Raw genomic sequence first — 15210 nt, 5'->3', positions numbered from 1 at the left:
AACCTCTGTAATTACTGAGAATATTTCATGGTGATTTTGTTTGTTTTATAAGAAAAAAAGAAAAAGATGCGTCAAGTGTGGTTATTATTATATACCCTAATTTTGCTCTGGGGATTTCATATCCTGAAAAGAAAAAAAAGGAAAAGAGAAGAAGAAAAAAAAAAGGCAGCAGCATCTGTAATTAAGTGCTTGCTGTATCACAACCAAAAGCTTTTCTGGCTGAAGTTTGGTGCTATAAGTGACGTAATTAAAGCTGCTGGGGAGATTTTGATAGAAAGCTGCATTATATTCTGTTGAATTCCAGGCTTACCATATTCTCTTCCAGGTTTTAGACAGGCAGTAGCCTGGCAGCACTGCAAGCCCTTCTCCCTGCAGAGCAGATGCCAGATATGTTAAGAAGGAGTTTCTCCTCAGAAGAGCAAGAATAGAGAAAGCCAGGGGGAAAAAAAATCAATAAAAACCAACACATAACAAACAAACCACAGAGATTCTGAAAACCACAGTGTTTATTGTTACAAATCAAGGTAATCCAAGCTTGTTGCTCTGAGCTCTCTCAGCGGGGGGAGTAAAAGAAACATTTCTTCCTTGGTTTTTATTATGGGAACTTCTGTGCAGTTCATTTGGGAAGTGCCTCCTTCCCCTTCACAACCCCTTTTATGTGTCACAATGACAGATGGCTTGAGGAGATGCTGCAGAAGACAGTATCAGTCAGTCCAAGCAACAGCAGTGCACCCTCACCCTCTTCCAATTGCTGTACTCCTCACTGGATTGTTACTGGTGCCTTCCTAAGAGGGCATTGTCTGTCCCATGGTCTTCCAGCTCTTGGAGACAAACAGACCCCGGCTCTTGGCCATGGTCACCAGGAGACGTCCCACATAGTAACCATTCAGCTGGCCTACACCATCATTCCTGCCCATGGAAAGCAGGAATGATAGTGACCCTGCAAAGAAAATGTAAAGACGTAAGTGAAGCAACTGTTGTCCAGCTCCCCTGCATCCACGTGGAACAGCTTTCAGGATAATTCTGGTAAGTGTTTACATCAGTGCTCGTGAAGAAGAAGACCCATTAACTAGCTAGAGTTTTTGACTTCAGATTTTCAGATTGTTCAGTTTGTGTTTGTTGTAGTTTAAGGGGAGAAAGAAGGAAAAGAGAACTCGTCTTACTAGTGAGATTTAATTAGACAGTGAGCAATTTTAAGAAAAGAAAATAAGCTTGATGACTAGCAGACTCCCACCAGTAGATTTATCAAGACATTAGTGAAGAAAGGACACAATGTGTGGTAGACTGACACAGGTAATTAATATCTACACTGTGTCTTTGGCAAGACACATTATGAAGCCTGAGCTATAAGCTGACATAACCAAAATTGTGAGTTCCTTCACTGAATTCAGTGTCCCATGAGAGTTAGACAGCTATTGCTTACAGAAAAGCAGCCCAACACTGAAGGCCAGGGGCTAGGAGCTGACCTTACCTGGCTCGTAGGTTTTGAGAGGTTTCTGTGTCAGGCTGTTGATGATATTTGTCACCACGACATCGGCGTGGAGCCCAGCGTGGTAGGCCATCTTGGGCTTCTTGAGATCTGCACAGTCCCCAATGGCATAGATGTTCTCATAGCCATCCAGCTGGAGGTACTTGTTAACTTTCAAAGCACCATTACTTGCCATTTTGTCACCTGTTTTGCCAAACAGCGGGTTTTTAGAAGCAGCTTTGTGTGGCTTCGTGTAGCCTGAGACCCCAGAATGCTGCTGATGTAATGTACACAAAGTGAGGGGTTGTTTTTCACCCTCTTTTCTATGTGTCAGGGAAGAAATGCTTTTCACCTTGCTGTAGTTAATCACTGCAGTCTTGTGCAATGCATCACCCTTCGATATTTTGGTAGAATCCCCCTGCAGGTTGTCCACCATTCCCTACCTCACACCCCTCAGGCACCAGACACTGAAGAATTGTGTTGCTCCTCCCCACCCAGTAGTTTGAGTCTTTTCACTTACCAAATGCAGCAGCATATGCAGAGGAGTTAATCTTTATCCCAGTGCACAGAACCACCATGTCAACAACCACCTCAGTGCCCTTATCTGTCCTTACTACGGTGTCTTTCTGGAACTGGTTTGGCGTGAGGTTTTCCATGTCACTGACCTTTTCACCTGTTGCAACACAGAGCCCTGGGTCACAAACTTTTGCTAGTCTGTGGTTTCCAGCTAACCCAAAGAAACAGGATTTCAAGGGAGCCATGTGTAACCAAAGGAGTCAGAAGGTGGACAGCAGGAGATGCTTTGTAGGTATTCAGAGGCATCGTTAAGGACATACCTAACAGAAGCCGGACCCCTTTTCTGAGGAGAATCTCTTTCACCTCCTGACGGACGCTGGGTAGCAGCTCCACATCAGCCAGTGCAGGTCTGGAGTGAACAAGGATAACCTGGTGGGGACAAAACAGCAAATGGGGACACAGGAACAGAACAGGACTCGCTGTGTGCAAGGTGGAAGCAGCTGGAGCTGGCCTCCCTCCACCCTAATTGATGCCTGGAAGGACAAGCCAGGAAGGGGCACCTAGTGCCACAGCGCTTGCTGATAGCTGGCTGCAGGCTCAGCAACCAGATGTGCAGTCACCTCAGGTACCTCCAGCAGCACCATCAGGGAACGGTCTCGGAAACCAGGATGAATTTAATTGTGATGAAGATGCTCCTACCTCCTTGTCTGGGTACTCAGTTTTGATCTCGGCAGCCATCTCCACTCCAGCAGCACCACCTCCCACCACCAGGATGCGCTGAGATTTCTCAATCTTCAAGAGAAAATTTGTGTTACAAAAGAAGGGCAGGAAGCCAGATACCTTCAGTCACTCCATGAACATCCTGGGATGCAGCACAGGCCAAACAGCAATAAACCTCTTTGCTCGTGAAGAGGCAACAAAGAAGGAGTGCCCTGTGCACTCTTCCTGCCTACCCTGTAACACTGTTGAGCATTTCAGGTTTCCCCTTGTGCTAGAGAAGCCATGATTAGCTCCTTGTCCTGGCTGCTCCCTGTGTCCCTTTCTCTTAGGTGCAACTGGCTCCAGATAGCCACAGTGGTATCTGAGACAGGGAGGCTGAACAAAGGCAGGCAGTACTTCCTAAGAGTTGATTCCTCACCTCTTTAACCATGTCTTCATAGGTCTGGATGGCACTTTGCATGTCAATGACTTGGTTGAACTTCCCAGGGAATGGCCCATCGCTGCCTGTTGCAAGAATGAGATGGGAGTAGTGAAGCTCCTGTGAGAGCAGAAGGTAGAATGGGATATTAGACCTCTTAAAAACAGAGCCTAGAACACAGTGGTTGCCTCCTAGGCATTGGTCACTCATTCCCTCATCTCCATCCCTTGCTGGTAACCAGGAAAATACTTGTCAGTATCAGGAAGTGACTTTAGGAAGAGACCTGGTCCAGGTCACACCAGTAACTGTTCCTCAAGGTCTGAGCTAAGCACCATTCAGGTGAGTTGAGAGCTTTAAAGAAATTGCCCTAAATTTACCAGGAATAACCTGATATTTATGCTGAACACTCACAGCTGGTTCCAGAGAATAATTTCCCTCCTTCACTCTCTCCTGAACAAAGGCAAGATACTCGGGCTGAAGAGAGTGATTGATGCTACTGCTCTTGGCTCTTCCTGAAGTTAAATAAGGAAATGAGCCCCAGGTTTAATTGTTGAGCTCTAAATCCAGCTCTAAGAATAAAAGCTCAGCTGAGCAGGAGATGGGGCTGGGTATTTACTGCACACCCACATCCCAGCATAGCTGAAGGGAGCTGAAGCTCTGAAGGGATGGGGCCATGCAGGGAAAGAGGCCAAGTTCTTCAGGAGGGTGGCACAGGTGCTCCCATGAGGCAGCCAGGTCATTGCAACACCCACCTCACCATCACTGAGCACGACTTTTTGCCTCCCAGGGTCTACTGCCACCACCTTGCCTTGTCGAAAGCTGTCCCCAAAGGTGACTGAGTAGGAGATGAAAGTCTTCTTGGCAAAACCTGTAGGAAGAGGGCACAATGAGAGAGCTCTTCCTCTTCTCTTGCTGTCCTTGCTCAGACAAAAGCATGTCATGCATCTGGGACTGTGGGCTGGGCTTTTGCTGGGTGTTATTTATCTCTGTGGAGCAACGAGCTACAGGACCTTTGCCTCTGATCAGACTACACCCTTGGCTAGATGGTTTTGCCTCTGCTCCTCGTATCTCCTGTACTGGTTTATCAATAACTTTTTCTGTGGTCCTGGCAATTTCAGGCTGGGTGTCAGAGGCTTTTTAAATATAATTTGCCTCTCAGACCAAACTTTTGCTATCCTTTCGATGCTTGTTCCCAGCCTCTAACGTGATATTTTACCCCTAAATTCCCCAGTGACTGGACCCTGGTCGGCCCAGGCAGGCCTGAGCAGCTCTCTGACAGGGTTTTATGATCCAGGGCCTCACTGCTCAGCTGCTCCACCTTTCAAGAGCCGGGTACAAAATGTGAAGATTGACTCACCTCTCCCAGCTGCTTTTGCTTTTAACTTAGTCACCTTCTAAAATCTTGAATTAAAAAAAATATAAAAGTGGGGGGGGGTGGTGGTAAGGAGGGATGGTCTGAGGGTTCTTGCTCAGTTTTCTCAGCGGATGTGCAATTAGCTGAACCGCAGACGGGTGCCAAGTATTTGTTCTCCAGACGGAAAACAACAAGTCTTTCACCACGGCAGGGCGGAGGGAGGCAGTGCGAGTACCGCGTTCCCTGCCGCTCCCCGCAGATCCCGGTGGGACAGGGGCGAGCTGCCCGATCCCTTACCGCTCTCCACGGCGGCACGGAGGGCGGCCACGTTGTGATGGAAAGCATCTCTCACGTCCACCAGCACGAAAGGGACGGCCGAGGATTTGAGCAGGCTGGCGGCAGCCGTCCCTCCGAAGCCACCACCGACCACCACGACCCGCACGGAATCGTCCAAGGACAGGCGGGAGCCCATGGCTGCGGGCTTCCTGCGGGACGCGGAGCGAGGGCCGGCCCGGGGCTCGCACTGCCTTCCCCGGGCGGGGCTGCGGGCGGAGCCGGGCTCCTGGGCGCTGAGCCCGGCTCCCGGAGCTGGAGGACAGCGAGTGGGTGGCTCCTGCCTGGCGGGCGCCGTGTTCCGAGAGCGGACCGCTTCACCTGCCCTGAGTCTCCCCTCCACCCCGCCCGTATCTCCGCGGGAAGGGGTCCGAAGGTTTCACGAACGGAGGGCTCTGCTCACAAATCTGCAGGCTGGGTGAACGACGCAGTGGAGGATGTCCTGCTCCACCCGAGGAAACAAGCCCTGGGAGAGGGAAATTAAGATTACAGAATCAGGAAAAGACCTCTGAGATCATCGAATCCAAATGACCAAAACCAGCACCGTGTAAACCAGACCGTGGCACTCAATCTTTCCTTGAATGGCTCCAGGAATGGTGAATCCACCACCTCTCTGAGCAGTCAATTCCAATGTGTAATCATCCTTTCTGTAAGGAAATCCCTCCTGATGTTCACCTTAAACACAGAAAACATGTGTTTGCTATGAGTGGAGAAGGAAAGGAAGCCCAGAGACGGCTGTGCAAGAGGGAAGATCACAACATCTCGGAATGGTTTGGGTAGGGTGGGAGCTTAGAGACCGCCATGGGCAGGGACACGAGCTCACCATGACCACGGTGGAGACAGTGGAACATAAAGAGGGAAGGGCTGAGGAGGTAACAAAGGGTGCTGGAGAAACGGGGGTAGGGGTGGAGAAGGCTGGCAGTATAAAGGACATCCAGATCGTGGTTTTCCGCAGCACGGGAAGTTGCCCCGAAGGCTTTTGGCTCCTGTGGCATCCTGGATAAATATAGCTGCTGGCCCTGTGGATAAAAATAGCTGCTGCACACACTGCGGTGCTGTGAGCTGGCAGAGCTGTCCCCACACTTCCCCTGCTCCCTCCCTGCTCCTAAACACTCCCTCAGCGAAACACAGCCAGGTGCCAAACCCCCCCCCCCCCCCCCCCCCCCCCCCCCCCAGAAAAACGCCCTCCAGCCTTGTGGGTGGGAGACGACGTAGCAATTTTCCAGGAAAAGCAGAGCCTGAACTCAGGATTGCCGCCAGAGGGTGCAGCCAGCTCGGCCGTGGGGACACGGGACGTGGGACACGATGGCCAAGTGCAGCGGATCCTTGCCAGGGCCACAGGAAGGGCTCAGGGACTGGGGAAGGAGGATGACAAAGGGGTCGAAAGGAATGGGGTACGTTCCTGCACCCCACGCTCTTCAGCCTGGAAGAGAACTGGGAGCGGAGGAACAGGCAACAATAAAGCTGGAACGGAGAAAGCCCTGGATGGGAAAGGCCATGGCTCCACTGAAATGCACCCAGGGCAGGCTGGTGCTGTTTGTTACACAGCACTCACCTGGAAATGCTAAAGTTTTCAATAGATCAAATCTTGATTTATCTGTGCAATATAAACCTTCAGAGATGCTAAACAGAGAGGCACCTGTCCTGTCCAGGACATCCAGGAACCATGAATGTCCAGAGGCTGGGAAATATCCCCAGAGTAACAGTGTTCCATGTCTGCTGCCTGTCTTTTCTCCTGGTACTGGCATGGTACCTCTGTGAGGAGCCTGCTGGAAGAGCCTGGCAATGGCTGGCTTTGGGAAAGCACAATTCACTGCAAAACTTGTAAGAAACCAAACCCGCCTCCATTTCTAAAGGGATGAACTCTGCAATTTAAATCTGGCTTAAGCTCTTCCCTCAAATTAGATGGACAGGCTTGCTTGTCACCCATTGTGTGTGAAGCCATCCCAATCAGGGCAAGGTTGTCCTTACCTGTATAACTTCCTTGGTGTTTCATCTTGCTGGAGCAAAGCTGGATCTAAGGTCCATTCCTACGTGGTGAGGATGCTGAGGATGAGTTGCTGCTTCCCTGTCCACCTTCCTCTGCACCTTTGTGCCCAGCTCTGTCTTTTCCAGGGGCAGTTTTGGGCTTTTCAGGCCAGGCATTTTCCTGTATTTTAAAGCACATACCCACTGCTGGGAGCAATCCATTACTCCAGGAGTACTCTGTTGATTTCCCCTGTCACCTGATATTGTCCCCTCCAGGTAAATATGAGTGCTACCTTCAGATGAACCCAGTTGGACAACAGAAGATCAGGACAACCTTTCAAAAAAAGGGGGAAGAATCTTCTGGGCCAGTGAGTTGGAGATGCACCAACAAGCAAGAAAAGGTCACTGACAAAAAGAGTGCCCAGAGCAAACAGGGAGAGTTAAAAGGAGCCATTGTGAAAATCTCAGATCCAACCCCAGGCAAACAGGAAGAAACTCGGAATGCCCAAAGCTGTGGCCAGTGGGAGTGTTCGACATGCAGGTGAGGGCTCAGGTTTGGTAGATGGGAATGTTTGGATGATATTTCTTCAGCTGGCTGCAGGCAGGTGGTGAAAGTTCATCAGCCTCAGAGAGGGGTTTTGTCTTCTGCTGGTGGTCAGTGGGACCTGCCCTGCCCTGTTCCAGGCTCCCTGCACTTTTCCTCACAGCTGCCCCATGGACCAAATGCTCCCTGTGGGATGGTAGGGGTCCAGTGGGAAGGAAGAGGTGTAGGGAAGGGGCTCTGTGTGATGGTCTTGCCCCAGTTTGCCACTCTGAGACGGGCAGCATGGGTACATGTACCTGTCTGTGAGTCCTCTCCTCACCAGGTGCAATCCAACATCATCCAGAGCTAAGAAAGGATGATCAATCCATTGAAGGGTACAGCAGAGCTGCGTGGGGAGACTTTAGGATGCCACAAGTGCCCCTGCTCTGCACTGGCCCAAATCCCTGTAAGCCTTTGCATCTTTGATCATCAGGGCAGTTTGGCCTACCTAACTTTACAACAGCTCAGACAGGCTGGAAGAGGGATAACATTCTTCCCTTCACCCTCCTCTAGAGAGCAGTTCCTCCCACCTGGGCCAAGCTGAAGGCCCCATCCTTCCCTGCCAGGAGACTTTGTTTCTGGCGCACAGCCATCTCTGCAAAACCCCAAATCCTCTCCTGTATCAGCAGCCTCACACACCACATTCCCTCTGCCCACAGACATGTCCTGCACATCGTCCTGTGACAGTCCCAGTGGCACCAGTGTGGCTGCAACTCTCTGGCTGTGCCCCTGGAGGCTTTGCTTCAGGGAAAGGAGGATTATGAGTCTCCCAGGGCTGAGGGATTGCTCCCCATTTTGCCTGGCTGAGCAGGTTGCCACCACGTGCACCAGGGAGCTCTGCTTCAGCCAAGGTGGAATCATGTCAGTTCAGGGCAAAGAATAACCCAGAAAAAACAATTCAAACAGTTCCTGGTCACTTTTAAACATCAACACTGGTTATTTTATACCTTACACATAAAAATCTACTTTTAGCAGAAATCAACAAGGTTCCACTTATATTTATTCTCTCTCCGACCAACCTCATTTCTAATTTCCAGTTTTCCAGTGGCTTGAGAAGACAAGCTGCTTCCCACAGACGACAGCACCAAAGTCACCCTATTTTGGTCAGGCTGGACCAGTTACATTTATTTATAGGTGATGTCTCTGTCCATGCCAGCCCATAAATTGGTCACAGATCCCACCCAGAAAAGGGTGGGAAAACCTCAAGGGTGAAATGCAATGGTCTCTACAATTAAGGTGATCTTTGCATCCATTGGAAGAGCCATGGGGAGCTGGGATCTCTCTCCACTCCACTCCATTCTTTTATGGGATGGCATGGTCTGTGGCATTAATCCTTAGGGGGTGGTAGAGAAGCATAAAGGATGTCAGTGGCTGGGGTTTCTTTGGGAAAAGGGAGAGGGCTTGAGCAAGCTCCTTTGCTCTTGGGGCAGCTTTTGAGAAAGAACAGCTCTCACTCCTGACATGGGGAGTTTTCTTCCCCTTGCCCCCCAGATTTCATTACAGTGAAAGCAGAGCATAGAATAAAACTGTGTCCTGAAAAAAATGGGCCTCACAGACAGGCAGCCTTTGTCCAAAGGTGTAATTACAGGATAAATATGGGATGCAGACCAAGAAATGCAGTCTGGTCAGGCATGCAGTCTCTTAGAAAAACACAACAGAAAACAAGGTTGTCATTTAATGCTGAAATGTCCACATGTGCTGCAGCCTTCATGGGTCCCTCGCTGGCCCAAGGTGGGTCCCCACTGACCTGGTGTTTGGATGTTTGGATGGTGCAGCTGTAGCCATGGACCAGCTCCTTGCAAGAATCACACCAAGCCCCATGATGGAGAGAAGGAAAGGGTTGATCCAGCCTCCAGGCAGAAGCCAGTGGGGCTGGGTGAGGGCTGGCAATTGCTGGCATGATGGATTTCTTTCCTTCCAGCCCCTGTGCAGAAATCCCCTCTGATAGGGCTGTGAGGGGACATGGGGGATTAGCTCACCTGATCCCATTAAATGGAGCTGGAACAAATGAGGAGAAGGGTATGGGGGGTCAGGACAGCCAGCAGAGCAGCCACCACTTCTGCTGTTTGGGAGAAACCTCATGCCAGGCTGGAAAAAGGCCTTTTAGTGGATTTCTGTGGACCAACCTGGCGGCTTGGCTTCATGGCCCAGCAAGGCCACCTGGGTGTTAAACTGCAGGGCATCTAAGGCGGCATTTCAGAGACTTGCCCACCTTGACTGCTCTCTTACTTGGCACCAGCAGCTTCTGCCTCAAGCAAGAACTGCCTCCCCACAGCAAGCCTAGCCATGCCAGCATGGCCCCAGGCAGCCCTGAGTGCTTGGAGAGGGAGGCAGAGAGACAGCAGGATGTACCTGCTGCCCAAAGTCAACTCTGGATTAGACCGGCGGGAGGGAATCATTTCCCAGAAAGATCCCATTTAGAGGGGAACAGCACATCCATCATTTGTGAAAGCTCTCACTGGTGCTACATCATCTTGTGTTACCTGCGATGACCCCAAGGAGAAGCAGTTTTGGCTGGTGGCCCTGTCCCACAGGACACGTCTCCTCACTGCTCTGGGCTGCTTGTGGAAAAGGTCTCTCCGGTGACAATTAGCATCACCACAGTGCTCCCGAATTCCCCCCAAAGCACAGCTGCAGCAGGGTGGGAGGTGAGCCTGGAAGCAGTACAGCAGCAGATTGGGATTCTTTTATTTCCATGTTTTAAACCAAACTTTAGAAGTACTTTATTTTGGAAAGCTTAGATCTTTTGAAAAGAAGAGTGATTTTTGGTTTTTTTTTAATGTCCATGAGGAAGCGTGGGGCTGCATCCATTGCAGCTCCTGTTGTGGACTTCCTGCATGGCCCATCTGGACGCAGGTATGTCCTCGTTCTAGGGCGCTGTCTCTTGCTATGACTTTCCCAATCTGTGCTTTTCCTCCTAAATCCAGGCAAGGCCTGGCAGCAGCCGGAGCAGGGTAAGCAGGAGGCCCCTCTTGTGGGGAGACAAACCTCCCCGCAGCCAGCTCGGGGGGAATTCAGCTGCTCCAGCCTCGAAAGGAACCGTGTCCCCCGTGGCTTCCCAATGCGCCTGGACTCCGTGGGTTTAATGGAAGCAATTAGCCCAGCAGAAATCTGCATGCGTCGGGGGCATGTTTTCTCTCTGTCCTGTGACTTTTCTGACGGGAAGCTGGAGGGTGTCCAGGAACAATTGCTCATGCTTGGCTAGCGGTGCCGGGCTGGAGCCAGCCGGGGTGGAGGCAGCGCAGGTGAGAACGCGCGGCCGTCGCTCAGTCTCTGCCTCCGGCCTCGGCTCAGCCCAGCCCGTCTCCCGCTTCCCTCGCCGCTTATTTCCCACCTTGAAACCTCTTGCCCACCTTGGGTTTGCCCGTCCCTGCCCCCTGAACCTGGCTTTCCAAGCCCTGAAGTACCGACATCCACGCTGGGATGGCAGGGGAATGCTGGGCACTCTCCAACGTCCCCTCCTCGGCTGTGACAGCTCAGTAGCTGCTCACCCCTCGTGCTGTTTCGCAAACAATTACCCTAAAATTATTTTCTCCACGAAAGCCAACCTAATGGTGCTTTTCCAGAGGCATTTACCAGGAACCTACGTCCCACTGTGTTCCCCCTTGTGCTGGCTGAGCTCTGCGGGCTTTTCCCAGCGCGCAGCTGCGGAATATCCATCTGACCTCAGTGACCCTGCTGCTTTTCCAGCAGGAAGCCTCCAAACAAAACCCGCTTCACTCAGCAGCCCCAGGGCTGCTTGTGATGCGAGAGCTGCGTGTGAGGCGGGTTAGCGGCTGACGCTCTCCATCGCCTGTGAGCGATGGGGCTATGCCAGAAAATCCCCGCTTTTGTGCCCTTTCCCCATCCAGCTGGCACCGAGCGCCCCGAAATCACACCTTGAAGGCAGATGCTGCCCGGCCCTGCTCCGAAAACCTCCGCGGATGGCTGCCTGGGGCTCCGGTGTGGCTGCTCCCCGCCGGCCGGCCCCGCGCTCCTCAATGCCGCCTCTGTTCTCCCTCTTGGGTCAAAAACGCAGCTTTTGTGAGCTCAGCCCAGCCGCAGCCCTTCACCGGAGCCCCAGCGCGTTCCTCATGGCCAGCAAAGCGCAGCCCAGCTGTGGCCGGCTGCCACCTCGTTTCATTTATTTATTTTTGCTTTTGGCCAGCAGCTCTAGTCGGGGAGAAGGGGACATGCGGCTGCTGGGACCTCTCAGAGGTTCTTGTCAAGCCTGAGGTGGAGATAACTCTGCACCAAAATGCTTGACTTCTCCCTCAGGTGGCTGCCAGAACCTAAAATACCTGGGGGAGAAAAAGAATGAGCTACAAAGAGGGGGGCTAAAAATAGTCATTTTAATTAATGAAATGTGAAGTGGGGGGGGGGAGGTGCAGCTCATCACCGGGTCAACATCTGAACATGGCAAACACCCTGAGACTCCCATGGTTTCTACCAGGTTGGCCACCCACCAGTGCTGTTAGCACGGATTTCTGGGGCTCCCCCCGGGCAGGGGACACCTACCAATACTAAGGAGGCAGGAAATGCTCTGGACTCTGTGCTGGTGGTTTTGTTTTTAAGCAAGATAAGTCTGACATCTTTCAGCAGCGCCGAATTTTGAATTTCTCAGTTGCTGCCCCACAGGGGCTGGGGTGGGGATTACAGACTGTCAGTCCCTGGGGGCTCTCCCAAGATCATACAGAAGGACACGTGGTGGTCTCCAGCTAAAACATGACCTCTGTTTCTGGGTGTCTCTCTTTGGGATATGTTGTGCTGCTCTGATTTTTGGGCTTTGCTCCTTGATCAGCCTCCCCCTTCTTTGCACGTAATAAATAAATACATTCACCTGGTATGCAAATACACAGGGAAAAAAAAAAAAAAGAAAATAAACCCAAATCTCCAAAGCCAAGTTTGAAGAACACCAAACCATAGTCACCTCATTTGGTTGCAGCCCAAGTGCCGACCAGGGCTCTGTGGGCAGTTTCCAGTCTGCGCTGGTGTATGAAGGCACTAAACCAAGAAGGTCTCTGGGGTCTGGATGCTTGCTGGCACCACGGGGATTTTGTCCTTGCCCCGTCCCAGCTGGCATGAGAGGTGGCAAGGCAGAGGTGCTTGGTCCTGTCCCTCTCTGCTTGCCATCACCCTCTTCTTCCTCAGTGCAGCTCCCCAGCTGGGGAGGCGGCCCTGTTGCCGACCCCACCGCCCCTCACCCTTACCATTTCCCCATGCTGGGAGAAACTGTGTAAGTCAGGCTCTGCAGGACCCTGGGGCCAGCTCTGGCAGGATGCTCCGGCTCCTGCAGCGAGGAGCATTTCTGGGAGCAGGGACCCCCCCCAGGTCATCTCCGGACCGGCCGGGAGCGCGGCCGCAGCCCCTCGTTCTGCCCCGCCGCCGTGGCCCCACACCGTTACGTGACCCAGGCGGGCTGCGCCTCCTCCAGCAGGCTGAAGGAGCGATTAGCCAGCGCCGCGGGGCTGCTGGCCAGCTTGTAGCCGAAGAGCTGCATGGCTGGGGCGCAGGCATCCTGCACCACCTGCGCCAGCTTGAAGGGCATGCTGAACCGCCACTTGTCGAACTGCTCAGAGGAGTTTTTGCACGTGGAGTAGACGCCGTTGCCGTCGTGGGGAGCCTGTGTGTTTTTGCCGATCCACTCCTCCACCTGTGGGGTGAGGGGCAGCCCGGCGAAGCGGAACATCTCCCGCGCCTTCTGCAGCGGCGCCCGCGCCACGTCCTCGTAGCGCACCAGCATGTAGCGGCCCCGCAGCCAGCCCGGCCGCCGCAGCCCCAGCTCCGCCGACGTGCGGATGCTCTCGCAGTTGCCTCGTAGCCGCTGGACCTCCTCCTCGCGCAGGGGTGCCTCCCCTTCGGACGCCCACTTCTTCCAGGTCTCGTACTTGCCGGAGAAGGCCACCATGCGCGAGGCCAGCACGGCGCGGGGGTCCCGCACCAGCTGGATGATGCGCAGGTCCAGCCGAGGGTCCTCCACCAGAGGCTGCAGGAACTCCAGCTGCCGGATGCGCACGGTCTTCAGGGCCACGTGCTGCTTGCGCCGGCACGCCTCGGCCGCCAGCGTGATGTTGAGGGGGCCGCAGCGGCGGTTCTTGCAGTAGTACTTCTCGAAGACCTTCTTGGTGCTGGGTGTGCAGACGGGCTCCTCGCACAGCGAGTGGCTGGAGCCCCGCCGAAACAAGAAGGGCGTCAGGTGGCCCTCGGGCACCGGTGAGATGAAGTTCTCCAAGATGTAGAGGTCGCAGAGGAGGAGCTGCTTGAGGACGTCTCGGTAAACCAAGGCTGAGCCCACTGCACTGGCTCCCCCTGGCAGGAAGGTCACTGTCTTCTCGACGTGCCAGAGGGGCTCAAAGAGGTAGAAGATGCTGCCCTGCTGGTTGAAGAACTCCCCAACGAAGGAGGAGCCAGTGCGGGTGGTGGCCATCAGCAGGACGTGCCGCCGCGGCCCGGGGTCCCCGTCACCTGCCAGCTGCAGGGTGATGTTGTACAGGTGGGACCTCAGTTGGGAGAAGGCAGCATCCAGCTCCTGCAGCGAGGCCAGCGAGCCGTTCTTGGCCGCTGCCGGGCTGATCTCTGTGCTGTTGGCCTCTGCCAGTGCCTGCGGGGACTGCTTCAGCTTGTCCGACACCCTGTGGGGAGACCCAGCCCAGCCTGGAGGACAGCGGGACCACCCTGCATCCCGGTGGGGGACCTGAGGGGGGCTCCTGCTGCACAGGAACTCAGGATTGGGGGAGAGGGGCTGCAAACCACGGGGTGGCTCAGATTCCCACTGCCTACCTGGAGATGAAGTTGTTCTCCTTCTCGATGATAACGAGGCTGATGACAAAGACCAGCAGGACGGCGTACTTGCTCCTCATCTTCAAGCAGTGCAGCAGCTCCCGTATATCCTGAGGTAAAGCACGTCGGATCTCCATGGGGAACATAGCCAGGCCCCTCCTGCTCGCCAGGAAGGTGTCTTGGGCTAGGGCCTCTCCCCCTGCCTGTGGGGAGAATAAGGCTCAGCATGGTGATGGTTCCCTGTGGGCAGGGTCAGAGGCTGACAAAGGCTTGACAAGAACTGTAAAAAAGGGGGAGCTCCTCTATACTGCTCCATCCCCCCCACCCCCCGGCTGCTCCTCCTCCTTCCCAAAATATATCTGCCTGATAGGACCCCTTTTCATGCTTCCACCAGCTGCCCCTGCCCCCCCTAAAACCCAGTTCCTGCCACCCAACAGCTGCTTGCTTCCCACTGTCAAAAACCTGCTGCTGCCAGCGAGGGAGCCTCTGGATCATCTGGATCTTTGGCACTTTGTGGCTCCCAACCTCTGGAAAAGGGGAGGGTTGGAAGCTCTGCTGTAGGGCCCCAGTGTGGGGCTGAGCAGTTTCCGCCTTCCCCTGGCATGGCAGAAGCAGCTGCTGAGCCTCGAAAATGAAACCTAGAGAGGTCTCATGAACGACGGTGGGCCGGAAAACGCTGCTGCTGCCGGTCCCCCTCGGGGAGTAGAATGCTCTGGGGGAGGTTTTTGCCAAAAAAAGAGGAAAAAAAACCCAAATGATGATGCAGCTGCTTAGTGTGGGATGCAAAACCAGGAGACTTGGCATCCCCGCCCAGCAGAAAACACCCGCCCCCAGACTTTCCTTCAGTGCCTGAATTGGGGCGCTGCTGGAAACTGCTCTGAGTTGCTCCAAACCCACGCCCCAGATGAAGATTTTGGGGAGCACGGCTGCTGTTTCGGTTCCCAGTGTGCAGATTTACACCCCTAAGCCTTTCTGCTGGCACCTGCCACCTGCCCACCGCTTTGAGTGGGTGACGCTGCTCGCTCCTCCCGCCTTCTTGGCCAGACTTTTGGTGACTCAGGGAAAGTCTATTTAGCCTTGGCTTGGCTCCA

At 53.6% G+C, this 15210-nt stretch overlaps 2 protein-coding genes across 2 annotated transcripts; both read right to left on the bottom strand.

The window, feature by feature from the left end:
* Positions 1-785: 785 nt before the first annotated feature.
* On the bottom strand, positions 786-4948 carry AIFM2 (apoptosis inducing factor mitochondria associated 2). The gene is made up of 8 exons (XM_062496712.1): positions 4774-4948; positions 3875-3990; positions 3123-3242; positions 2684-2776; positions 2305-2413; positions 1989-2141; positions 1472-1672; positions 786-940 (listed from the first exon to the last, which is right to left on the bottom strand). Exons 1-8 carry the CDS (start codon positions 4946-4948, stop codon positions 786-788), a joined length of 1122 nt encoding a protein of 373 aa, XP_062352696.1.
* Positions 4949-12740: 7792 nt separating this feature from the next.
* On the bottom strand, positions 12741-14723 carry CHST3 (carbohydrate sulfotransferase 3). Its single transcript, XM_062496953.1, is given in 4 exon segments — positions 12741-13971; positions 14120-14322; positions 14582-14656; positions 14658-14723. Coding segments are annotated over 4 exon segments (1575 nt in total).
* Positions 14724-15210: the final 487 nt, after the last annotated feature.

The sequence above is a fragment of the Cinclus cinclus genome, chromosome 7 (assembly GCF_963662255.1).
Source record: "Cinclus cinclus chromosome 7, bCinCin1.1, whole genome shotgun sequence".
NCBI classification, from domain to species: Eukaryota; Metazoa; Chordata; class Aves; order Passeriformes; family Cinclidae; genus Cinclus; species Cinclus cinclus.
The sequence above is the reverse complement of the archived record's forward strand: the minus strand, read 5'-3'. Positions and strand labels throughout refer to the sequence as shown.